The sequence below is a fragment of the Myxine glutinosa genome, chromosome 5, assembly GCF_964187855.1.
Source record: "Myxine glutinosa chromosome 5, kmMyxGlut1.1, whole genome shotgun sequence".
Lineage (NCBI taxonomy): Eukaryota > Metazoa > Chordata > Myxini > Myxiniformes > Myxinidae > Myxine > Myxine glutinosa.
Genome location: NC_136265.1, coordinates 60,748,275 through 60,775,231, shown reverse-complemented (window position 1 = coordinate 60,775,231; position 26,957 = coordinate 60,748,275). Strand labels below are relative to the sequence as shown.

The 26,957-nt window shown below is 47.4% G+C and overlaps 1 protein-coding gene across 2 annotated transcripts in view; it reads right to left on the bottom strand.

The window, feature by feature from the left end:
• LOC137428150 (uncharacterized) overlaps positions 1-13,969 on the bottom strand; it is an 89,845-nt gene extending 75,876 nt beyond the window's left edge. For both annotated transcript variants that reach the window (XM_068118088.2, XM_068118089.2), the window contains exons 1-2: positions 13,678-13,969; positions 6,477-6,539 (exon numbers count right to left, since the gene is read on the bottom strand). In XM_068118088.2, the coding sequence (XP_067974189.2) occupies positions 6,477-6,539; positions 13,678-13,828 (214 nt within the window). In that variant the 5' untranslated portion in view covers positions 13,829-13,969. The remainder of the gene's footprint in view (positions 1-6,476; positions 6,540-13,677) is intronic.
• Positions 13,970-26,957: the final 12,988 nt, after the last annotated feature.

The following is a 26,957-nucleotide window of genomic DNA, read 5'->3' as shown; positions in this document are numbered from 1 at the left end:
CCCGCTTTCCCCGACGATGACTCGGCTGGCGGAATCAGCGGCGGTGTTCAATGTCTGAGGTACTTTTATATGGTGTTTTTAGTATAGGTGCGGAGTGCATGGCTGGTGTGTGTAGTGTAGTGTCATAAGGAACAAAGGAAAAATCACAGAGGCAATTTACACACAGGGGATTTACCCTTAACCCATAAGCGACATAGCATAAGACCATCCTCCGTATGGCCACACGTCACACTTAATCCGAACATCCGGCCCTACTTAGTTACAGGAAGTGGCTACACGACATCCGGAGCATGGTAATCTGCACAATCCTACCTGGCCTAAGGTATTCCATTGCATACCCCCCACAAACGTAACATTATTATTACGAAAACAATATGACTGTATTAGTTTATTCTATGTTTCGAGTCAACAATGGACAAACCATACACCGCTTCAATCTCAAAACTTTGCAATAACGACAAAGGGATTGCAGTGTTATGATTATATTTACTATATTATTAGTATTAACGCTATTATTATTATTATGAAAACAATACTAATGTATTAAGAAAACTGGGCTAATTTGTCCAAAGCGGCCTGAAGGTGAGCCATGAAGGCATGAAGTCTAAGGCCTATACGTACCGTATTGTTGGAAGACCCGTAACGCCGATGCTTTCGATATTTGATGGTCATTTTAACCATTGGATTGTTTGTGTTTCACACTGAATGAAAAACGGTATACGTTTGGTATACGTTTGATTGGTATACGTTTGAGGGGACATACATACATACATACATACATACAAACACTGTTCTATACGGCTTTGCCCTATGGGCTGCGCCGTAAAAAAAAAAGAAAAGCAAACAACGTAGGAATGACACCACTAAACGACACCACAATCCTCTTATGGATTACCATCACAACATATTTTGACGTTCCATCTCAATCCCACATTTAAAGTAAAACGTCCTATCGTATTGTAGTATCATATTGTGGTGGCATTCCTATTTAGTTTTCTTTTGAGATTCCATCCCTCTGTGTTTTTCCTTTTTTTTAAAGTTTTTTTTTGTTTCTGTTGTTTCATTTTTGAGGGGCAATATATGAAAGAGTTAATAAATAGCGCAAAATATACGTATACAGATCAGTGAGATAGTATACAGAGATCAATCAGCCACTGCAGTACCATCGCATTTGGGGGCCTCGATGACGTCTTTGGGGGGGAGGGGGGGGGGAGGCAAGGAGGGCGCCAGGCTTCACAATCGCTCAACCAGGAAATTTGGAGCTTCCCAACAGTTAGTGTCATGATTTGTATTTGTGTGACTTCCATTGAATTTAATTGTAAATATTTTATCATAATATTCGCAAATTTAATACGATTATTGTTTTATTATTTTGGGATGGATTCCATCCCACTATGTTTTATTTACATGTTTTAAATAGTTGTTTCTGTTGATTTTGGGGAGGAACATCATGGCAAATGATTTAATAATCTTTAATTTATTAATAAAATGCTTAATGTTTTATATATTTTATTATTTTGGTACGGACTGAATCCATCGATGTTATTCAATTGTTTTAATGCTTGTTTCAGTTGATTTTGGGGATGAGAGGGTGAATATGTATCACTCTTGGCACCCACTCCCCTCCCCACCCCTCTGCCACACCCCTTCCACAATCCTGGCTTGTTTTGGTGGAATCCACATTTACGTTTGATTTATTTTCATAAAACGCTTAATGCTTTTTTATTTTGGGGTGCGTGCAATTGGGTCAGTGTGTGTGTGTGTGTGTGTGTGTCAGTGTGTATGTGTGTCAGTGTACATGTATGTCAGTGTGTCTGTGTATATGTGTATGTGTGTATGTGTGTATGTGTGTCAGTGTGTATGTGTGTCAGTGTTTGTGTGTGTGTCTGTCAGTGTTTGTGTGTGTGTGTGTGTGTGTGTGTGTGTATATGTGTGTGTGTGTGTGTGTGTGTGTGTGTGTGTGTGTGTGTGTGTGTGTGTGTGTGTGTGTGTGTCTCCTCCATAACTCCAAAACCATGAAATCTATTGGACCCAAATTTTGCATGTATACTTATCAAACTCCAAGGGAGTGCATGAATGAAAATTGGGTGTGTTTAAACACCCCTTTTGAAGGTAATTTAGGGGGTTCTCAAAACAAAACAAAAAATAAGCCTGACAAAAATGGCAGTGTGCCATCTTGGTCAGCCCTCTGTGACATTGCTGGGTTCTTATGCCGCCATTTTGTTTCAGCCTCTTCAAATGTGCCTTACCTTGGTAACACAATCTACTCTCACATACTAATTAAAGTATATAATCAAAATCCGGATTCAGATTTGTGGATCGGATTCCATACACTAACTAAATAAGTATCGAAATCTCGAGTGAAATCTGAAAAATTGAAGACATCATGATCTACTCTCACGGTCAAATCAAAGTATATAATGGAAATGTGGATTCACATTTGAGGATCAGATCCCAAACACAAAATAAGTATCAAAATCTGGAGTGAAATCTAAGAAGATTAAGACATTAGCGATTCTTCTAACCAAGTGTATGTCTTCATAACTCAGCTTTAAGCAGGGCTGTTGTTCCTCCTTCTCCATATTGCTAAAGCATTAAACTTAACTTTTTCTAGTGTTCTAACAATTATATTGAGCGATTAAAAGATTAAAGAATGTGCCGAAAAGTGCAACGAAAATAATTAACGAGCAAGACCGACGTCAAGGCTTTTGCAGTCCTGCCTGGGTACTCGGTGGGGGAAATTTCCGGGGTAAGGAAGGCAAAATAAATGAAATTAAAGATCGAATTGAAAGAACGTGGCCCTGCTCCCTCCTCCTGCTGTAGCCTATTTAATTGATTCCCTTCACTTAAAAAGTAGAAAATACATTGATCGACGAACAAAGGCCTGTTTCAAGGTAAACCTTTGGGGCTGTCATTTTGATGTACTTTATGTGTGTGTATGTGTGTATGTGTGTGTGTGTGTGTGTGTGTGTGTGTGTGTGTGTGTGTGTGTGTGTGTGTGTGTGTGTGTGTGTGTGTGTGTGTGTGTGTGTGTGTGTGTATTGATTACCACAACAGAACTTCCAACAGGCCACGGTGCCTCTGTCACAACGGTCCACTCACAAGCGCTCATAGGGGAGATTTTTTTGGTGTGTACGCATGTGCGTGTGTGGGTGCAGTCATTTGGCATAACACATCATTCTCTTTGTTGACCCTCCCCCCTCTCTGTATCCCCCCCCCCCTATCTCTTTGCCTGTCTGTCTTCCCCCCCCTCTCTCTCTGTCTGTCTGTCTTCCCCCACCCCCCTCTCTCTCTGTCTGTCTGTCTCCCCCCCCCCTCTCTCTCTGTCTGTCTGTCTCCCCCCCCCCTCTCTCTCTGTCTGTCTGTCTTCCCCCCCCCCCTCTCTCTCTCTCTCTGTCTGTCTGTCTTCCCCCCCCTCCCCCCCTCTCTCTCTCTCTCTCTCTGCCCTCTTTCTCTGTCTCTGTCTCTCCCCTCTTTCTCTGTCTCTCCCCCTCTCTCCATCTGTCTGTCCCTCCCCCTCTCTCCCCCCCCCCCTCTTTCTGTCTGTCTCTGCCCCTCTCTCTGTCTGTCTCTCCCCCTCTCTCAGTCTGTCTCTCCCCCTCTCTCTGTCTGTCTCTCCCCCTCTCTCTGTCTGTCTCTCCCCCTCTCTCTGTCTGTCTCTCCCCCTCTCTCTGTCTGTCTCTCCCCCTCTCTCTGTCTGTCTCTCCCCCTCTCTCTGTCTGTCTCTCCCCCTCTCTCTGTCTGTCTCTCCCCCTCTCTCTGTCTGTCTCTCCCCCTCTCTCTGTCTGTCTCTCCCCCTCTCTCTGTCTGTCTCTCCCCCTCTCTCTGTCTGTCTCTCCCCCTTTCTCTGTCTGTCTGTCTGTCTCTCACCCTCTATCTGTCTGTCGGTCTCTCACACTCTATCTGTCTGTCGGTCTCTCAACCTCTCTCTGTGTCGGTCTCTCAACCTCTCTCTCTGTCTGTCTCTCACCCTCTATCTGTCTGTCGGTCTCTCACACTCTATCTGTCTGTCGGTCTCTCAACCTCTCTCTGTGTCGGTCTCTCAACCTCTCTCTCTGTCTGTCGGTCTCTCACCCTCTCTCTGTCTGTCGGTCTCTCATACCTCTTTCTCTGTCTGTCGGTCGGTCTCTCATCCTCTATCTGTCTGTCAATCTCTCACCCTCTCTCTGTCTGTCGGTCTCTCAGCCTCTCTCTGTCTGTCGGTCTCTCACCCTCTCTCTGTCTGTCGGTCTCTCACCCTCTCTCTGTCTGTCGGTCTCTCGCCCTCTCTCTGTCTGTCGGTCTCTCACCCTCTCTCTGTCTGTCGGTCTCTCACCCTCTCTCTGTCTGTCGGTCTCTCACCCTCTCTCTGTCTGTCGGTCTCTCAACCTCTCTCGGTCTGTCGGTCTCTCACCCTCTCTCTCTGTCTGTCGGTCTCTCAACCTCTCTCTCTGTCTGCAGGTCTCTCACCCTCTCTCTGTCTGCCGGTCTCTCACCCTCTCTCTGTCTGTCGGTCTCTCACCCTCTCTCTCTGTCTGTCGGTCTCTCAACCTCTCTCTCTGTCTGTCGGTCTCTCACCCTCTCTCTGTCTGTCGGTCTCTCACCCTCTCTCTGTCTGTCGGTCTCTCACCCTCTCTCTGTCTGTCGGTCTCTCACCCTCTCTCTGTCTGTCGGTCTCTCACCCTCTCTCTGTCTGTCGGTCTCTCACCCTCTCTCTGTCTGTCGGTCTCTCACCCTCTCTCTGTCTGTCGGTCTCTCACCCTCTCTCTGTCTGTCGGTCTCTCACCCTCTCTCTGTCTGTCGGTCTCTCACCCTCTCTCTGTCTGTCGGTCTCTCACCCTCTCTCTGTCTGTCGGTCTCTCACCCTCTCTCTGTCTGTCGGTCTCTCACACTCTCTCTGTCTGTCGGTCTCTCACCCTCTCTCTCTGTCTGTCGGTCTCTCAACCTCTCTCTCTCTGTCTGTCGGTCTCTCACCCTCTCTCTCTCTCTGCCGGTCTCTCACCCTCTCTCTGTCTGTCGGTCTCTCACCCTCTCTCTGTCTGTCGGTCTCTCAACCTCTCTCGGTCTGTCGGTCTCTCACCCTCTCTCTCTGTCTGTCGGTCTCTCAACCTCTCTCTCTGTCTGCAGGTCTCTCACCCTCTCTCTGTCTGCCGGTCTCTCACCCTCTCTCTGTCTGTCGGTCTCTCACCCTCTCTCTCTGTCTGTCGGTCTCTCAACCTCTCTCTCTGTCTGTCGGTCTCTCACCCTCTCTCTGTCTGTCGGTCTCTCACCCTCTCTCTGTCTGTCGGTCTCTCACCCTCTCTCTGTCTGTCGGTCTCTCACCCTCTCTCTGTCTGTCGGTCTCTCACCCTCTCTCTGTCTGTCAGTCTCTCACCCTCTCTCTGTCTGTCGGTCTCTCACCCTCTCTCTGTCTGTCGGTCTCTCACCCTCTCTCTGTCTGTCGGTCTCTCACCCTCTCTCTGTCTGTCGGTCTCTCACACTCTCTCTGTCTGTCGGTCTCTCACCCTCTCTCTCTGTCTGTCGGTCTCTCAACCTCTCTCTCTCTGTCTGTCGGTCTCTCACCCTCTCTCTCTCTCTCTGCCGGTCTCTCACCCTCTCTCTGTCTGTCGGTCTCTCACCCTCTCTCTCTGTCTGTCGGTCTCTCAACCTCTCTCTCTGTCTGTCGCTCTTTCACCCTCTCTCTCTGTCTGCCGGTCTCTCACTCTCTCTCTGTCTGTCGGTCTCTCACCCTCTCTCTGTCTGTCAGTCTCTCACCCTCTCTCTCTGTCTGTCGGTCTCTCACCCTCTCTCTCTGTGTGTGTATCGGTCTCTCACCCTCTCTTTGTCTGTCGGTCTCTCCCCTCTCTCTCTCCATGTGTCTGTCTCTCCCCCTCTCTCCCCCCCCCCCCTCTTTCTGTCTGTCTCTCTCCCTCTCTCTGTCTGTCTCTCCCCCTCTCTCTGCCTGTCTCTCCCTCCTCTCCTCTCTGTCTCTCCCTCCTCTCTGTCTCTCTGTCCCTCCCCCCTCTCTATCTCTCTGTCCCTCCCCCCCCCTCTCTCTCTCTCTCTCTTTATGTTTCTGTCTCTCCCCCCCCCCCCCTCTCTCTTTATGTTTCTGTCTCTCCCCACCTCTCTCTCTCTCTGTCTGTCTCTCCCCCCCCCCCTCCTCTCTGTCTCTCCCTCCTCTCTGTCTCTCTGTCCCTCCCCCCTCTCTATCTCTCTGTCCCTCCCCCCTCTCTATCTCTCTCTTTATGTTTCTGTCTCTCCCCCCCTCTCTCTCTCTCTTTATGTTTCTGTCTCTCCCCCCTCTCTTTCTCTCTGTCTGTCTGTCTCTCCCCTCTCTCTGTCTCTCTCTCTCTCTGTCTGTCTGTCTCTCCCCCTCCCCCCCCCCCCTCCTCCTCTCTGTCTCTCTCTCTCTCTCTGTCTGTCTGTCTCCCCCCCCCCCCCCCCTCCTCTCTGTCTCTCCTCCTCTTTGAAAATAAACAATAAAACAATAACAACAATGTGTTTGTGGTTCAAACCTTCATCTCGAGGGAACGGATCATCGACAAACTCGGACTTCACCTTCACTTTTGCAATAAAATCTGAAACAAAAACAATCCATTTCAACCAAACTATAATAGTTTAACAAAAAATCGTATCACAATATATTATTATCAAAAAATACTCATTTTACAATCTCAACGATATATTTTAATTGTAACATGTCATCGTCCTGGTGGTACACGTACACACCAAGGTAATCTGCCCAAGCATTGCCGAATGGTCATGAGCAGAGTTTGAACCGCAGGAAGGAGCCGGATCATGTGAATATAAAGCAGGTTACCCGGCCAAATTAAATGTCATACTAAAATCCACAATTTGATGTCTGTCTGTTTGTCTGTCGCTCTCTCTGTCTGGTTGTCTGTCGGTCTCTCTGTCTGTATGACCATGCTGCATTCAGTCATTACTTTTCCAATCTCAAGCAAACCTGCCAGGGGGATTAAGGGTCCTATGATGGAGGTTGTTGCCACTTAATTTGCGCCCCTCCACCAGGGGTTTTCCGCCTTGGACAAACGCTGTGTGAAGCTGTTTAAATAGAATATCGTTGTGCTTCATATGGTACACCCACCAAAAGTAAAAAACATAGGGGCAATACCCCTCGGTGCTCACCTGGTAGAATAAACGGTACACTGCACTGACTAAAGGTATTTTAAACCAATTGCAATGCTTGTGAGAAGACAGTGCCAGCATGTAGCATTATACTAACATAATCATAAGACTTTAAACAAACAAACAAAAAAATACCTATTTTGGGGGTCAAACCCCCCACCCCTCCAACCTCGTGTACCCCAATTTCAATTCTCCTCATACCCCAATTTTTCCAATGCCTTGAACAAACATTGGTACATCACGGATGATGAAGGTTGTGCTGAGGTTTCATCGAAATTGCGTGTGTATACTCTGAGAAAAAAGCAAATACTTATTTTAGGGGACAACTCCCCCATGCACCCCCATTGACCACCTTGGACCCCGATTTTTAAATGCCAGGAACAAACTTTGGTACAACACGGCGATAAAGGCTGTGGTCAGGTTTCATCAGAATTGCACGTGTAGTTTCTGAGAATAAAGCAAATATCTATTTTGGGGGGCAACCCCCCCATAGATCCCCAAAGGGGCAAATTTTTTTTAATGCCATGAACAAACTTTGGTACATTATGGGTGGTGAAGGCTGTGGCCAAGTTTCATCGAAATTGTGAGTGTAGTTTCTGAGAATAAAGCAAATATCTATTTTGGGGGGGTCAAACCTGGACCCACTTTGACCCCCCGTTAAGCCCCAAAGGGGCAGCTTTTTTTTTAATGCCATGAACATACTTTGGTACATCATGGGTGGTGAAGGCTGTGGTAAAGTTTCATCGAAATTGTGAGTGTAGTTTCTGAGAATAAAGCAAATATCTATTTTGGGGGGGTCAAACCTGGACCCACTTTGACCCCCCGTTAAGCCCCAAAGGGGCAGCTTTTTTTTTAATGCCATGAACATACTTTGGTACATCATGGGTGGTGAAGGCTGTGGTAAAGTTTCATCGAAATAGTGTGCGTAGTTTCTGAGAAGAAAGCAAATATCTATTTTGGGGGGTCAAACCTGGACCCACTTTGACCCCCTTAGACCCCGATATTTTTTTAATGTCGTGAACAAACTGTAGTGACAACACAACAATGATCATTTGGTCGAAATTCCCATCAGCGGTTTCGGACGAGAAGTTTCAAGTGTTTACGGACGGAATGACGACGCGCCATCGCATGAGCTCCCCCGAACTTCGTTCCAAGTGAGCTAATTATTCCAACAACAAACTATTTAGTCAATTCCATCCAATGTATGATTACCTTTTAAAACACTCACTAATGTTGTTTAACACTGCTTTTTCTCACCATCAGATTATCGGTGGACTGTCCAGGAATTGTTTACAACTTGTATCTTGGGGCCTCACCTGCGATTTTCCTGGACATGGCTTCAATTGTGATGTGTGATATTGCCCCTGCACCATTACAGCCCAATTGTTATAGTTAGGCAGTTAAGAGGAAGCGTTCATTTTTTCAGGAAAGCACCAAATTTGGCACAGATGTAGTATGGACCTATACAATTGCTTTCCTGAGGGGCGCCCAAAAATTCAGAAAATTCAAAAAATCCAAAAAAATGTCCTGGATGCCGTGAAAAAGAGGAGAAAACGGGTATTGATTCGAACTGTAGATTCTGATATTGTGGTCTTGGCAATAGCACACTACTTTACCTACCAGTCACACGGTGTGGAGAACTCTGGATTGCCATTGGCACTGGTAAAAGCTACCGCTACCTTGCCATCCATAAAATTGCCGCCGGCCTTGGCCGCAGGAAGTCCGAGTCTTTGCCATTATTTCATGCCTTCACTGGCTGCGACACAGTGTCATTTTTTGCCCAAATTGGGAAAAAGACAGCCTGGAAGGCTTGGGAGGCATACCCCAGCATCACGCAGACCTTTCATGCTCTCGCTTATAGGCCATCGCGCCGACACTTGTTCACGAAGAAGGCAAGAACAATTCATCACATTCCCCCAACAGCAGACGCCTTCGAACATCACCTAAAACGTGCATGTTTTCAGGCTGGACACGTATGGAGTCAGGCACTTGTGCCCTACCCAGAACTTCCATCACCAGCTGATTGGGGCTGGATGAAAACAGGGACTTCTTGGACACCAATTTGGACCACAATACCACCGATACAGGAGGCATGGTCAGAGCTTACAAGCTGCCATTGTAAGTCGGCCTGTAAAGGCAACTGTAAATGCTCCAGGGCAAATCTGCCCTGCACATCACTGTGTGACTGCGATGGACAGTGCTTGTAGTACTACGCGTCTGTGCGAGAGCCTCCACCTTTCAAGTGCCCACAATATTTTAAGTTAAAACTGCAACTGTGTGTAACTTTGATTAATTAATACCATTCCATTGTTATCAGAGACCAATAAAACGATGTGTATCACTTGGAATTGAAATTTTACCTAAAATACTATGAGAGATTCAAGGAAAATGGAAACACCATGGCGGCCATCTTGAAATTAAAGTTGATGGATGCCAATCTTTATGCAATTGATCCCATTGGATTCAGAGACCATGAAAACATGGGGTAAGACACTGGAACTGTGGTGTTATCGCTCATAGTATAGAAGTTATTGAGGGAAATATGTCACAGAGGGCGGTCATGTTGAAATTCAATATGGCGGCCACCAGGGGTTCTGAATTTTTGGGCGCCCCTCAGGAAAACAATTGTATAGGTCCATACTACATCTGTGCCAAATTTGGTGCTTTCCTGAAAAAATGAACGAGACGCCCTATTTTTCGGTCTTAACTGCCTAAGCATTACCTTTATTCAACGCATAACCCCATTGCTAACAGTCACCAGCATTGTTAACACTCGCCTGAGGGAACTTTGGTGAAAATTGGACATATACATGCACACAATGACACTTCTGCATAGAACTTCTGTGAAGCCATGGGATTGGCTCAATCCATGACTATTCCCACCTGGATTTCTCCCAATGGAAAAATCTTCCCTTCTGGATTTGGGGACGACCAACTTCCCCGCCAATGTATTATGCTCATCCTCTGCCGCAATTGGCTCATCTGAAGGTCAACATCTCTGGCCATTCTCAGAGAACAGCTTGAGCTATTGTTACTCTGAATCCTGTGGTGAGGCAGTTGCTTTGAAACGACTTGAATTCTCCTCCTGGAAAGCAAATCCGACTGAAGGTAACCGCAGATCATTCCACAAAACCCGCAATACGTGTGTGTCGACTCTCAGGAGAGCCAGGAAACATCTGTCAATCTCGAGAATGAGCTTTCAGACTCGTCTCCCTCTAAAATATGGTGGCGCCTTGTCAAATCGGTCTCTGGTGCATGGTCCGCTTCCATCCCTCCCCACACTCCAAATGGCACCACAACCGACTCTGCTCGGGAGAAGGCCGAATGCCTCAATTCGGTGTCTGCTTCAAAATGTTGTGTCCCGAACACCTTCTTGCGTTGGTTGTTATCTCCACGTGCGGGTTTTAGGAGGAGGGAGGAGGTTCTCCCAGAACCTGCGGCGTGCCAGCCAAATAGTCCGTGCCGATTCCTCCGAAATCGCAATGCGCTTTCCAATTGCACCTTTGTGCCGAAGTTGTCACCTGGCCTCACTCAAAAAAAAAAAGGAGGTTTTACACAACAAACTTGCTCTACACCGTCTTAAAGTTAACACTCACTGCCTCCTGAGTGCACGTTTAACAAGATAACTTACTCTGACATTATCCCAATTACTAGAGTCGTCTAACCCATGTTCAGGCACGCAGTCCATGTTATTGTTACTATCATTTGGCGATGGATCCCCCCAACCCTTCCACTTCTTCTTCTTGATTTGTATGCAGTACAAGGCTGTGGGGTCGCATAATTTGGCTGAGGGTGCAGCTGTGCCATTGATGCCGTGCCCTCTGTGGTGAGGGAAGGAATTTTGAATTTGTTAACGGTACCAGCGAAAACTCGCCTACTCTTCGCGAAGGACACCGTGGGATCTTTGACGTCCACAGACGGACGCTGGCACAAGGGGCCCCCGTTTAACGTCATTCGGAGGGGACAGCACACGCATCGATGAATAATCCTGGAAGTCCAAGCTGTGTCCACGTCTTTTTTTTAAACTCAAACTTCCCATGCCTCCTCCCACCAAGCCCTCTCCCTCCCACAGATCTCCCGATGTCCCTGCTCTCAAATGTTGTGTTTGTGTGCTTCCCCCTCTCTCCCCATCTTGTGTACCGCTCCCTTTATCACATATTTAATGTTTTATGTGTCAGTTTGTCTTTTTTGTGATCAATGCTAGCTAGCTCTTACATGAGCCTCGGCCTTGTATACAAAAAAAAAAAAAAGTAACTGTCTGTGAAACACCAGGATGACAGTTCATAGCTGGGACGGGATTCAAACCCAGGCTAGACAGACTCGAGGCGAGTGTGTGTACCTGTAGATCATCCTGTCAGCTCTTCCCGTTCCATGTAACACGATATTACAAGATTTCCTCACCGATATTCACTTTCTAAAGCAAAACCCTTACTTTTCAGCTTCTCGCTTCGCTTCGCTTCGCTTCTCCGGGTCTAAACTGTGGAAGGATATGCCAGGTGGTGTTGGAAAACCATCGTCATTGAATAAGTTTTCATTCAAACTGAATAAATGTTTTGTCTCTTGATATTGCACACAGATCCGTATTAAGGAATCAATTGTACATCTGTCTTTGTTTTGAATTTTCACTGGTGCCTCCCATTGGTCCATCGATTCATTTTGCTAAACTGTCTGATCATGAAAAACGTTTCTTTCATTCATATCATACATGTTACAAATGGTTTATTTATATGATGTTATGTAACCCGATGTTGCTTCGTAGTTTGTTCTGAATATCTCCTTTGTATATGGAAAGGCATTCCCCCGATAACCCTATTGGGATTCGCAATCCTCGAGCCGTTTAAATATATTTTGTGTACCATGGTGCTTTTGTTAAAGAAAAGAAATGTTGTTTTGAATTTAATTCCTCGACCCTAAAACGTCTCTTTCAACGTTTTCGCCAAGTGGTGAGATTTTTCTCCTCAGTATTACACGGTAACCCCTGTGCACCTTCACGTCAATATTACACGGTTATCTCTGTATCCTTTCACCTCACCATTACACAGTAATCTCTGTGCCCTTTCACCTCAATAATACATGCTTGTCTCTGTACGCTTTGACCTCAGTATTACACAGTAATCTCTGTGCACTTTTACCTCAGTATTACACGGTAATCTCTGTACCTTTTACCGCAGTATTACACAGTAATCTCTGCACCCTTTCACCTCAACATTACACGGTAATCTCTGTACCATTTTGCCTCAGTATTACACGGTAATCTCTGTACTCTTTTACTTCAGTGCAACACGGTAATCTCTGTACCCTTTCACCTCACCATTAGACAGTGATCTATGTGTCCTTTCACCTCAATTAAATACATGCTGATCTCTGTACGCTTTGACCTCAGTATTACACAGTAATCTCTGTGCACTTTCACCTCAATAATACACGGTAATCTCTGTACCTTTAACCGCAGTATTACACGGTAACCCCTGTGCACCTTCACGTCAATATTACACGGTTATCTCTGTATCCTTTCACCTCACCATTACACAGTAATCTCTGTGCCCTTTCACCTCAATAATACATGCTTGTCTCTGTACTCTTTTACTTCATTATTACCCGGTAATCTCTGTACTCTTTTACTTCATTATTACACGGTAATCTCTGTGCACTTTTACCTCAGTATTACACGGTAATCTCTGTACGCTTTGACCTCAGTATTACACAGTAATCTCTGTGCACTTTTACCTCAGTATTACACGGTAATCTCTGTACCTTTTACCGCAGTATTACACAGTAATCTCTGCACCCTTTCACCTCAACATTACACGGTAATCTCTGTACCATTTTGCCTCAGTATTACACGGTAATCTCTGTACTCTTTTACTTCAGTGCAACACGGTAATCTCTGTACCCTTTCACCTCACCATTAGACAGTGATCTATGTGTCCTTTCACCTCAATTAAATACATGCTGATCTCTGTACGCTTTGACCTCAGTATTACACAGTAATCTCTGTGCACTTTCACCTCAATAATACACGGTAATCTCTGTACCTTTAACCGCAGTATTACACGGTAACCCCTGTGCACCTTCACGTCAATATTACACGGTTATCTCTGTATCCTTTCACCTCACCATTACACAGTAATCTCTGTGCCCTTTCACCTCAATAATACATGCTTGTCTCTGTACTCTTTTACTTCATTATTACCCGGTAATCTCTGTACTCTTTTACTTCATTATTACACGGTAATCTCTGTACTCTTTTACTTCATTATTACCCGGTAATCTCTGTACTCTTTTACTTCATTATTACACGGTAATCTCTGTACTCTTTTACTTGTGTTACACGGTAATCTCTGTACTCTTTTACTTCAGTGTTACACGGTAATCTCTGTACTCTTTTACTTCAGTATTACACGGTAATCTCTGTACTCTTTTACCTCACTCCTCAGTTTCCCCAACACAAGCCATCGTGAGATTCCCCGTTTAAATTAGTTCCCGAAATAGTACACAGCACTGAGCACGAAACAGCACGAATCCGACACGATAATGTGAAGAGAAAGGTGCGGAGAGAACGTCACGTACCGGGTCCCGGGTCCTCATCCTCGGGTGGACCGACCCTGGACCCGCGATCTGAGGGAGAATCTCCCGGAACGACCGAGTTTCCTCCATCGGAACCGCTCGTGGATCCCGGGAGGTTCGATCTGTGATCTTCACCGGAGAGATCTCGGTTCATGGCGCACCGGAGGGGTCTGTAAGGTAGAGTGTAGTAAAGTACGGTCCTGTAACTGTAAGGTAGCGTGGAGTATAATGTTACACTGTGGTACTGCACGAGTACAGAACACCAGTTATTCCGGCAAACGCGAACCACGTGCCATGTGGCGTCAAACGATGTTATTCACGATTTCAAGACCGAAGATTCGGCACGTTGAATCACGTGACCTCCATATTTGGTACTTCATGTGGTAAAATAATATAAAAATATATATGCATCGTTGCCTGGCGTTGACTTAGCGGTTAGGGTGCCGGCTTGGGATCCTAGGATCCTGGGTTCGAATCCCGGTCAATCGCTGAATTAACGCCAGAGGGGTTGACTCAGCCTGTCATCCTTCCGAGGTCGGCAAATTGAGTACCAGCTTGCTGGGATGAATGATCACGGTGTGTACCCCGATTCAGAATAGGTACACCGTATCCCTGCGCATCGTAAGAGCGTGACCAAGGGTTGGCGTCAGGAAGGGCATCCGGCCATAAAAAAAACATTGCCTCAAACAGGGAACCATGATTGTCATGGGGCCCGCAAGGCTAACCCCCGCTTTAGCGGGGAAAAATGGCCTTAACACGATCATTCATTCATTCATTGTATATTTGTATATTAAACTGCACCCGGTTGCTCAAACCTCGGATAAGCGCTATACTGAGGATAAATTACTTATTCAGCGGATACAATTTAGAAAGGTTTCCATTTAGGGTGACCTGCAAAATAGGATGACCTGAAATATGGGGTGACCTGAAATATGGGGTCACCTGAAATATTGGTTGACCTGAAATATAGGTTGATCCGAAATATAGGGTGCTCTGAAATATTGGGTGCTCTGAAATATGGGGGTGACCTGAAATATTGGGTGACCTGAAATATTGGGTGACATGAAATATAGGTTGACATGAAATATAGGGTGATCCAAAATATGGGGTGACCTGAAATATTGGCTGACCTGAAATATGGAGTGACCTGAAATATTGGTTGACCTGAAATACAGGGTGATCCGAAATATAGGGTGCTCTGAAATATGGGATGCTCTGAAATATGGAGTTTCCTGAAATATGGGGTGGTCTGAAATATGGAGTTCCCTGAAATATGGAGTTTCCTGAAATATGGGGTGGTCTGAAATATGGAGTTCCCTGAAATATGGGGTGGCCTGAAATATAGGGTACCCTGGAAATACGGTGCCCGAGAATTTAGGGTGCCCTGGAATATAGGGTGCCCTGAAATATAGTGTGACCTGAAATATAGGGGAGCCTGAAATATGGGATGGCCTGAAATATGGAGTTCCCTGAAATATAGGGTGGCCTGAAATATGGGGTGGCCTGAAATATGGAGTTCCCTGAAATATAGGGTGGCCTGAAATATGGGGTGGCCTGAAATATGGTGTGACTAGAAATACGGGGTGGCATGAAAAATGGACTGGCCTGAAATATGGCGTGTCCAGAAATACGGAGTGGAATGAAATATGGAGTGGCCTGAAATATGGCGTGGCCAAAAATACGGGGTGGCATGAAATATGGCGTGGCCTGAAATATGGAGTGGAATGAAATATGGAGTGGCCTGAAATATGGCGTGGCCTGAAATATGGCGTGGCCTGAAATATGGCGTGGCCTGAAATATGGAGTGGCCTGAAATATGGCGTGGCCTGAAATATGGAGTGGCCTGAAATATGGTGTGGCCTGAAATATGGCGTGGCCTGAAATATGGAGTGGAATGAAATATGGAGTGGCCTGAAATATGGCGTGGCCTGAAATATGGCGTGGCCTGAAATATGGCGTGGCCTGAAATATGGAGTGGCCTGAAATATGGCGTGGCCTGAAATATGGAGTGGCCTGAAATATGGTGTGGCCAGAAATATGGCGTGGCCTGAAATATGGAGTGGAATGAAATATGGAGTGGCCTGAAATATGGCGTGGCCTGAAATATGGCGTGGCCTGAAATATGGCGTGGCCTGAAATATGGAGTGGCCTGAAATATGGCGTGGCCTGAAATATGGAGTGGCCTGAAATATGGTGTGGCCAGAAATATGGCGTGTCCAGAAATACAGAGTGGAATGAAATATGGAGTGGCCTGAAATATGGCGTGGCCAGAAATACGGGGTGGCATGAAATATGGCGTGGCCTGAAATATGGCGTAGCCTGAAATATGGAGTGGCCTGAAATATGGCGTGTCCAGAAATACGGAGTGGAATGAAATATGGAGTGGCCTGAAATATAGCGTGGCCAAAAATACGGGGTGGCATGAAATATGGCGTGGCCTGAAATATGGCGTGGCCTGAAATATGGAGTGGCCTGAAATATGGTGTGGCCAGAAATACGGGGTGGCATGAAACATGGAGTGGCCTGAAATGTCGCATGGTTAGAAATATGGGGTGGTATGAAATATAGGGTGGCATGAATAATTATCAGGTGACATGAAATATCAGGTGACATGAAATATCGGGTGACATGAAATATAGGGTGACATGAAATATAGGGTAGCATGAAAAATAGGGTGGCATGAAGTATAGGGTAGCCAGAAGTTTCTATAAATATCTTGAAGAAGTCGTACGAAATGGTAACGTCCTCGGGTTTGTAGGATTTCTGGAGAAAAACCCCTCCCTCCTCGGGTTTGTAAAAGAAACCTTCTCCCTCTTCGGTATTGTTGAGGAAAAGCCCCTCCATCCTCGGGGTTGTAGAGCAAACCCCCTCCCACTCCGGCTTTGCAGAAGCAACCTCCTCCCTCCCCTCGGGTTTGTAGTGGGAACCCCTCCCACCCCGGATTTGTAGAGGGAACCCCTCCCACCCCAGCTTTGTAGCGGGAACCCCTCCCACCCCGGCTTTGTAGAGGGAACCCCCTCCCATCCCGGCTTTGTAGAGGGAACCCCCTCCCACCCCGGCTTTGTGGAGGGAACCCCCTCCCTCCTCGGGTTTGTAGAGGGAACCCCATCCCTCCTCTAGTTTGTAGAGGGAACCCCCTCCCTCCTCGGGTTTGTAGAGGGAACCCCCTCCCGCCTCGAGTTTGTAGAGGGAACCCCCTCCCTCCTCGGGTTTGTAGAGGGAACCCCCTCCCTCCTCGGGTTTGTAGAGGGAACCCCCTCCCTCCTCGGGTTTGTAGAGGGAACCCCATCCCTCCTCGAGTTTGTAGAGGGAACCCCCTCCCTCCTCGGGTTTGTCGAGGGAATACCCTCCCTCCCCGGGTTTGAAAAGGGAAGCTCCTCCCTTCTCGGGTTTGTAGAGGAAAGCCTCTCCAACCTCGGGGTGGTAGACTCCCCTTCGTGTTTGGATCCCGCTCCTCTTCCTTCTCCGGTTTCGTTTTTCCAGTAAAAAAAAAAATCTAATTTATTTCCTCTTCCACCGAGGCGAACGGTCCTGATAGTCAGGTTCACTATGTTAACAAATATAATTTCGTTCAAAATGTTGGTAGATTAGCAAAGCTATACATTTCTGGAATATTCAGAGCATGAGGAATCCAAAAATTAATGTTTACATTTGCGTAGACACCTTTGCGAAAATGACACTCAGGACAGTGATGAAGATAGTCAGGTTCACTATGTTAACAAATATAATTTCGTTCAAAATTTTGGGATTAGCAAACCTGTACATTTTTGGAATCATCAGAGCATGGAGAATCCGAAAATCAATGTTGGCATTTGCACAGACACCTGCATGGCCGCCATTTTGGATTTTCAAAATGGCCGCCATAAAATACATATTTTGCGCGATCTCGGCTTCTAGTCAACCTAGAAACTTAATTAAATATGCTAATCCTATGTTTTCTGGGTTAAGGAATCCAATAAAGGCCTCAAAATAGTGCTCAGGATTATAGAAAAGCAACAAACAAAGGTAATTGAAAACCATTGTCTTTATATTTGTGATATAACTGTATTACATAATACATGATATTGCAAGTCCTTTGAAGTTATAGGTTTGGGTTTATAAAGCAAGAAAGCAGCCTTGTTAGCATCAGATTGAACTATAAGTCCTATACACAGGATCTACTAGGTCTACACCGTTCAGGAATATGCTTTTACAGATCTTCATCACTGTCCTGAGGGTCATTTTCGCAAAGGTGTCTATGCAAATGCAAACATTAATTTTTGGATTCCTCATGCTCTGAATATTCCAGAAATGTATAGCTTTGCTAATCTACCAAAATTTTGAACGAAAAAACATCGTGAACCTGACTATGAGGTTGTTTTCACTTTTGTTTGTCGGTGAGCAGGATTTATCAAAACGTTATGGACGGATTCTGATGAAATGTAGGGGATAGGTTGGGTGCGTGCCAAGGATGAAATCTTTAGATATTGGTGAAGAACCGGATCCGATAATTTTTAATTAATTCTTCACCATTGAGAGAGGTCAAAAAACGATATACAGCACTATATCTAAAAAGTTATGGAGGGATGATTACAAAACTTGGTGGGTAGGTGGGTGACGAGAATAAACCGACTAGATTTTGTTTGAGGTCCTGTTGTATATCAAACCACACGAATTTGAAAGTGCAAAAAAGGTGATTTGTGTTCCACAGTGTTCAAGAATGGATGTAATCAAGGGATGTGCAAAGCGTCTCCCTTTATATAAGGGATCGTTTCACTGTATGCAGCTTTAACATGGGGACTGAAAAAACTAACGTTTGTGGGGGTAGATGAAATACCTTAGTCGAGATCGAATCGTGTAGATTAGCATGCTCCGTATGTTGCGTAGAGGAATCTCGATGTATCTAAGTAGTGTCGAATGTCCGGTTAAGTGTATATGTGTCTCCATATGAGGGGTGGAGCTATGCTCATTAGGTCGGGCTTCAGGATATTCTTCAGTGTGTAATTGCCCTGTGATTTTTCCTTTTGTTGTTATTGCATCAAAAAGGGCGGCCATTACAACAACCCTAATCGCCGACAGCATGACCGGACATGCCAATCGGCAAAGAAACCCCGCCCAGCCGAACATTCCCGAAGGACGACGAGAATATTGGGATGAGGGGTCCGACCACGAGTGTTGTGGTACGACCTGGGCCCCATGGGGAGTTTGGTGGAGTGTGACGTCTCTGGTCCATCGGGGTGCCGCCCGAGCGAGTGCCTTGGGCCGGCAGGGTCACCGGCCCCTGGTGGGGGTTGAGACCTCCGTGGGTCCAAGGTGGTCTCTCACGGGCACCTACCATTGTGCATCATGAGGACCACAAGGGGGAGGTGCTGCAGGTTGCGCTTTGGTGGCAGCACCATGGACGGCCAATGAGGGCCTGATGTGGTGACCGCATGAGGCCTGGCAGCCTCTCCCTGAGACTCTGGGGCAGCCAGCATGTGGTGACCTGCCGTGCTGTGCTGGTCTATGGACGCGGGTCGAACCGCATGGACAGGAATGGTATAGCCCACCAGACAACCATTGCAGCCTCGGTGGAACGTAATGGTCCATTGTTATTTATGGGCTTTCGGCTTGAGAAGAGAGCCCTGGGTTTGATTGGCGGATAAATTGGGAAACTAGAACGAGCTGAGCATACGGGGCCATGCTCGGCTGGCAAGTGGGTGGAGAAGCGCTCTTCTTTGGTGAAAATAGGGAATTGTGGAAGAAATGGCATGGGTAATTTGAGGGTTAGATGCAAAATTGAGGGGGAATTTTGTGAAGCCGAGGTGGACACTGGGGCCAGTGGCACCATTATTAATCCAAATGTGTTAGACCAAAGTGTTGGAGGCTGGGACAAAGATTGACACGTCAGCAGGACACAGTCTTCAACTGGCTACGGGGGTGACGGCTCCAATATTGGACCGCGGGGTTGTAGGGATGGAGTCGGGCAATCTGGAGGTCAATGTGGTGGTATGGGTGGCCGAGGTATGGGCTTGCCAGTACAGCCGAACATTGGGGGAAATTGATTGGCCCCATGGGATAAAAGGAAATTAAGAGTGGTGGATGACACTCTTGGACCCAAGGTTTACTGTCCAGGTGTTCGGTTCTTACTCAGAAATTGGGACATGGATAATTGGAATGGGGGCAAGCGAAAATAACTCGATGGTCGGTAAGTGGATTGGTTTGAATGCCACAAAGTGCCTTGTGGTTGGTGTCTGTGATGTGTAAAGCGTTTTGTGTTGTGTTGATGTCTGTTATGTGCAAAAGAGTTGAGTTGTGTTTGGAGTGCGAGTGTGGATTATAACATGGATGCAGGCCATGGCAGTGTAGGAACACAATCACCATCTTTGCATTACAGTGGCTGAGAATTGAATGGCAGCGGGGGAGGAAATGACATTTGTGATTTTGTGGGTGGGGAAGGTGTGTGTGTCTGCAGGGATGGATCAAGCTCTGGAGGAGCATTGACTGCAACCTCCCCCCCCCCCCCCCCCCACCCCTTGGAGGGGGTCTGGTTGGGCGACCAGCGGGTATGGAGACCCTTGGCGACCCGGAAGAGGCTATGGGAGCTTGAGGCTGAGAGGGCCTGGATGGTGCGGAGACACTCCCTGGCGGGGCGGGGTGTACAGCAAAAGAGCCGTTTGCCTGTCAGGGACCAAATAGTTGAAGGGGAGGGGGGGGGGGGGGAGGAGAAGAAGTCGCAAGTCGGGTGACTTGTTTTTGGACTGTGGGAACCCTGGCCTGAAGAGCCCCCACCATCTTCGTTGTACGGTACCTCCCCGCTGCCTAATTGAGGATCACACGTGTGTAAACAAGTGATTTGCCATGGTCTTGCAGGGTTTGGAATAAAAATTTGGTTTTTTGTGTTTATGTGTGAGCGTGTGGGAGAAGGTCCACCGATCCAGGTCACTAAACTGTATCAGAAGGAAAGGGCCTGCGGAAATATGGAGCAGGCAAATTGGGATGGCCCCACAGGTAACATTGGGTATTGTGGCATCCACCAGGGAACATGGTCTTCAGAAGAGGTTTGTATAAACGTTATTAAGATTTTGGATTAGGTTTTGTAAGAAGGTAGGTTTTTGTGATGGCTAACATTTTCTACACGTTCCAGGAGATAGGAGCGAGGAGCCAAGTTTGGTAAATATTTGAATTGTTGGTTTAAGGGGTGTGGAACATTAAGGAGAACAGGTAAGTTAGCTATGGCTCGCTTCCCGCACACAACCCTCCTACTTTATTTCATAGGCTAATTAGGTGTGAGTCGGTAAGTGGTACGGCTGGAATGGTAACGCCTGCATTGAAGCTTGCAGGAGCTGTGGTTCCAGGTGGGTATGGGGGGAAGGGGGCTGTGTTACCTCTGTGGGGGAAGGTGATGGCATACCATAGTGGAGATAGAACGGTGTCGGATAGAATGGACTGCGTGCGAGTAGGAGGCCAATCTCGATGTATTAAAAAGTATCTGCCATCTGCTTGGAAATCAGCCAACATTACCGCTTTACACAAAAAAGTGCAAAAACAGATCCTTGCAACTACAGACCAATCAGCCTGCTTCCAATAATCAGCAAGGTCATGGAATCAATCATCATTTCTGACATCAAATCCTTCATTTTCTCCAAATGGCTTGATCTCGAATCATCAATTTGGATTCAGACCAGGTCATGCTACTCTGGACATGCTGCTTCTGCTCTCAACAATGGATGGAGGTCCTTAATGCCAAACAGGAAATCAGAGCTGTCTCCCTTGACATATCACGTGCCTTCGATACGGTCTGGTACCCCGCTCTGCTCATCAAACTCTCCTCTCATGGTCTCCATGGAAATCTCCACGCATGGCTTGCGAACTTCCTCTCTGGTCGTAGCCAACGTGTCGCCCTCAATGGTTTTCTCTCATCTCCCCTTCCTGTTCAGGCTGGAGTTCCCCAAGGCAGTGTTCTGGGCCCTGTGCTTTTTCTGGTCTTCACCAATGATCTCTCCGACTCTCTCGAAAATCCTCTCTATCTCTTTGCTGATGACTCAACTCTGCTGCTCCATACCTCATCCCTCAGATCGGCAGTCTTCAGCCTCCTCACTCTCTGCAGACCTGGACAAAATCAAAGACTGGTCAAACAAGTGGAACATGTCTTTCAATCCTGACAAATCTCACACTCTCACTATGTCTCTCCGAAAAGACCGACTGGACAACCCTCCAATCTACTTTCTCAACAATCCTCTTCAAGAAGTTCTGTCACTCAAGTTTTGGGTCTGACTATCTGGCGTTGGCTTTGCGGGTAGGGTGCCGGCTTGGGATCCGAGGATCCTGGGTTCCAATCCCGGTCGATCGCTGAATTAACGCCAGGGGGGTTGACTCAGCCTGTCATCCTTCTGAGGTCGGCAAATTGAGTACCACTTCACTGGTAATTCCCTGTGTGTCACAAGGGGTGACTAACAGGGTTGGTGGCAGGAAGGGCATCTGGCCGTAAAACATTGCTTCAAAAAGGAGACCATGGTGCCCAAAAAAAGGCCAACCCCTGCTCTGCGGAGAAAATGGCCTCTAAAGGTGATTCTTCTATCTGCCATGATCTTTCCTGGGAAAACCACATTTCCAAGCTGGCCTCCAAAGCCAGTCACCGACTGGGCATCCTCCATAGTGCGAAGTCCTTCCTTGGCACATCTGAGCTCTTCACCACATAAAAGGCTTTCATCCGCAGCTCAATGGAATACTGTTCCCCCCTCTGGGCCGGTGGTCCTGCCTCACACTTAGCTCGGCTTCACGCTGTTGAAACCAAAGCTTTCAGAATCATTGGAATCTCCCGCGATGAAGCTAACTCCGAAAGCCTTTCACTCACTCACCGTAGGCAGGTTGGTGGTCTTTCTATCTTCTACCGACTCCTCTCCGGCCTTGCTCCCCCAGCTCTCTCTGTGCACTGTCCCCCAAATATCCCTGCAGGTCGCACAAGATCTGCCAGCAACCCGCTTGTGGTTAAACTGCCAAAATCAAGACTCTATTCACCCTCACTCTTTCATTCCTCTTTTCTCAAACCTCTGGAACAAACTAGCTCACTCTCTTCAATCCCACTCCTCCCTCCAGGTCTTTAAAACAGCTGTCCACCACCATCTCTTATCTTCCCCCATCCAAAACCTTGATCTTTTCTACCCCCGTTAATTCACCCCAAATCCACTTTTTGAAATACTGACTTCTTTCCTGGAAATTTCTAAAATCCAATCTCACTCCTCCCCTCCAAATCTTCCCCATCACCCCTCCCCTCCAAATCTTCCCCCTTGCCACTCCCCTCCTAATCCTCCCCATCACCCATCCCTTTCAAATCTCCCCCCTTTCCCCTTCTCTCCTAAACTCCCCCCACACCCCTCCCCTCCAAGACTCCCCCTCGCCCCTCCCCTCCAAATCTCCCCCATATCCCATCCCTTTCAAATCCCTCCCCTTGTCCCATCCCTTTCAAATCCCTCCCCTTGTCCCTTCCCTCCTAAACTCCCCCCTCACCCCTCCTCTTCAAATCTCCCCACCCTCATTTCTTCTCAATTTCCCCCCTCTCACTCCCCCTCCTCAAAGCATCCTCCCCACTTCTTCCCTCTTCCAACTCTCACCTCCATCTCCCCCAACCTTCTGCCTCGCTCTTCCCCCTCCTCAAATAACACCTCATTGTGCCTCACCCAATCACCATCAAACCTTTTGTCCGCCCCATCCTTCCCTTTCTCCGAGCTATTCTGAAATCTCTGACACACCTTCAACAGCTCTCCCAACCTCTTCCACCTCTTCCACATCTTACCCAACCCCTCCTCCCCCCTGTTCTGTATCCGATGCTCCCCCTTCCTCTTCATTAACGGTATGGACCTCAAACATCCGGGGCCTTCGTTCAAACTCAACTGATCTCTCCATACAGGTTGCTTCTGTCAAATCAGACGTGATCTGCTGAACAGAAACTTTCCTCCTTCATGATATCTCTGATTCCTTAGTATCTCTCCCGGGTTACTCCCTCCTCCGGTATGATAGACCTGAGCCTCGTCCTGGAGGTGGGGTTGCTATCTTTATCAAAAACTCTCTTCCTCACTCGCCCTGCACTGCACTCTCTCCACCTCACCCCCAGGAATACCTCTGGCTACGGCTTCCCCTTCGCTCCCACCTCTTGTTCATATGTGTGTTGTACCGTCCACCAAAAAGTGATGACTCCATCTTACATCTCGCTGTCTGATAATATGGACCAACTTCTGTCTACTCATCCTAACTCTCTCTTCCTCATATGTGGTGATTTCAATTGTCACAATGCCAGTTGGCTGGGTGTGGGTACCTCTCTCACCAGCCATGGCTCCTCAGCAAAGGACTTCTGCGACTCACTGGGACTGACACAATCTGTCAATTTCCCGACCCGGATCTCAGTCAACGGAGCATCTTCTCTTCTGGACTTGGTTATGACTAACTTCCTTGAAAATGGCTGCTGCTCTTCTTCTGCTCCAATCGGCTCCTCTGATCATGTGCTTGTTAAAGTGGACATCTCTCTGACCATTCTCAGGGAGCCTCCTCAGCGTCGACGAGTCTGCCATTTCACTCAGGCCAACTGGCACGGTCTTCAAGCAGCCATCAATCATCTGGACTGGTCTCCCATCTCTACCACCTCTGACATCAACTCATCCTGGGAATTCTTCCAAAGTAAATTGCTCTCTCGCATGCACAGATTTGTCCCATCTCGTCTTCAGTTGTCATACCCTTCCTCCCGTCCATGGTACACGGAATCTTGTGGTGAGGCTGTTGCCCAGAAACCACTTGCCTTCGTCTCCTAGAAAGCAAATCCAAAGGAAGGAAATTTCATTTCCTTTCACAAAGCCCGAAACAAGTGTGTGTCCACCCTCAGGAGAGCCAGGAAACAATATCTCTTCGATCTCAAGACCGAACTCTCTTATCTGTCTCCCTCTTCCAAATCCTGGTGGCGTCTGGTCAAATCTGTTTCTGGTGTTTGTTCCCCCTCCATCCCCTCCCTTACCTCAAACGGCTACACAGCTGACTCCGCACGTGGAAAAGCTGAATGCCTCAACTCTGTGTTTGCCTCTAAATCTTGTGTCCCAAACCCATCCCTCTCTGTACCCACCGTACCCAGTCGTACCCAGCTGCTCCTGGACTCCGTGTCCTTTCCTCCTGACAAGGTGGAAAAGTTTCTGTCAACCCTCGACTCTGATTCTGCAACTGGACCTGACGGCATCAGCCCACGGGTCCTAAAATCCTGTTCTTCCGCTTTTTCACTCCCTCTCTCTGTTCTCTTCACCCTCTCTTTTACTCAAGGTCAACTGCCATCTGCTTGGAAATCAGCCAACATCACCGCTTTGCACAAAAAAGGTGCAAAAACAGATCCTAGCAACTACAGACCAATCAGCCTTCTCCCAATTATCAGCAAAGTCATGGAATCCATCATTGCTTCGGATATGAAATCTTTCCTCTTCTCCATTGGCTTGATCTCTGATCATCAATTTGGTTTCAGACCAGGTCACTCTACTCTGGACATGCTGCTTCTGCTGTCTCAACAATGGATGGAGGTCCTCAATGCCAAACAGGAAATTAGAGCTGTCTCCCTCGACATATCACGTGCCTTCGATACGGTCTGCCACCCCGCTCTGCTCACCAAACTCTCCTCCTTTGGTATCCATGGAAATCTCCACGCATGGCTGGCGGATTTCCTCTCTCGTCGTAGTCAACGTGTGGCCCTGAATGGGTTTCTCTCATCTCCTCTTCCTGTTCAGGCTGGAGTTCCCCAAGGCAGTGTTCTGGGCCCTGTGCTTTTTCTGGTCTTCATCAATGATCTCTCTGACTCTCTTGAAAATCCTCTCTATCTCTTTGCTGATGACTCCACTCTCTGCCGCTCCATTCCTCTTCCCTCAGATCGGCAGTCTGCAGCCTCCTCACTCTCTGCAGACCTGGACAAAATCACAGACTGGGCAAACAAGTGGAACATGTCTTTCAATCTGACAAATCTCACACTCTTACGATGTCTCTCCGAAAAGACCGACTGGACAACCCTCCCATCTACGTTTCTGAATAATCCTCTCCAAGAAGTTCTGCACTCAAGCTTTTGGGTCTCACTATCTGCCATGGATCTTTCCTGGGAAAACCACATTTCCAAGCTGGCCTCCAAAGCCAGTCGCCGACGGGGCATCCTCCGTCGTGCGGTCCTTCCTTGGCACACCTGAGCTCCTCACCACATACAAGGCTTTCATCCGCAGCTCAAGCTTTCCGCACATACAAGGCTTTCATACTGCTCTCCCCTCTGGGCTGGTGCTCCTGCCTCACACCTAGCTCGTCTTCACGCTGTTGAAACCAAAGCGTTCAGAATCGTTGGAATCTCCCGCGATTACGCTATCTCCGAGGGCCTTTCACTTACTCACCGCAGGCAGGTTGGTGGTCTTTCCGTCTTCTACCGACTCCTCTCCGGCCTTGCTCCCCCAGCTCTCTCTGGGCTCTGTCCCCCAAATATTCCTGCAGGTCGCACAAGATCTGCCTGCAACCGCTCTTATGGTTAAACTGCCAAAATCAAGACTCTCTGCTCACCTTCACTCCTTCATTCCTCTTTTCTCCCGCCTCTGGAACAAATTCCCTCACTCTCTTCAATCCCACTCCTCCCTCCAGGGCTTTAAAACGGCTGTTCACCACCATCTCTTATCTTCCCCAATCCAAAACCTTGATCTTTTCTACCCCGCTAATTTCACCCCAAATCCACTTTTTTGAGGTGACTTTTGTCTTCTTTCCTGGAAGTCCTTGGTGTCCTTCCATTTTATACCTATCCTGCCTCCCCCCAGGCCCTCTGCCTCCCACACATCTCCCGATGTCCCTGCCCTCAAATGTTGTGTTTGTGTGCTTCCTCCCCTTCTCTCCCCATCTTGTTGACCGCTCCCATTTTTATATACTTTGTTTACTTGTTTGTTTGATAAATGTTAGCTCTTTAACAAGCCTCGACTCTGTATACAAAAAAAATAAATATATAGCAGTGTAGATGTGTTTTTTTTTTTTTTTTTACCTCTCCCACCCCCCCCCCCCCCCCCCCCACCTATGCCTCCACCCCCAAGCCCTCTCCCTCCCACAGATCTCCCGATGTCCCTGCTCTCCATCTTGATCTCCCGCTCCCTTTATCATATGTTTTATGGGTCATTATGTCTTTTTGTGATCAACGTTAGCTCTTACACGACCCTCAATCTTGTATCCCCCCCCCCCCCCCCCCAAAAAGTAGAAAAACCGTGAGCTCAGAGGAAAGGTGGTTTTTATGGTTAAACTGCCTGTAACGTTTGTGGGGGTAGATGAAACTTAAAACTGTTCTC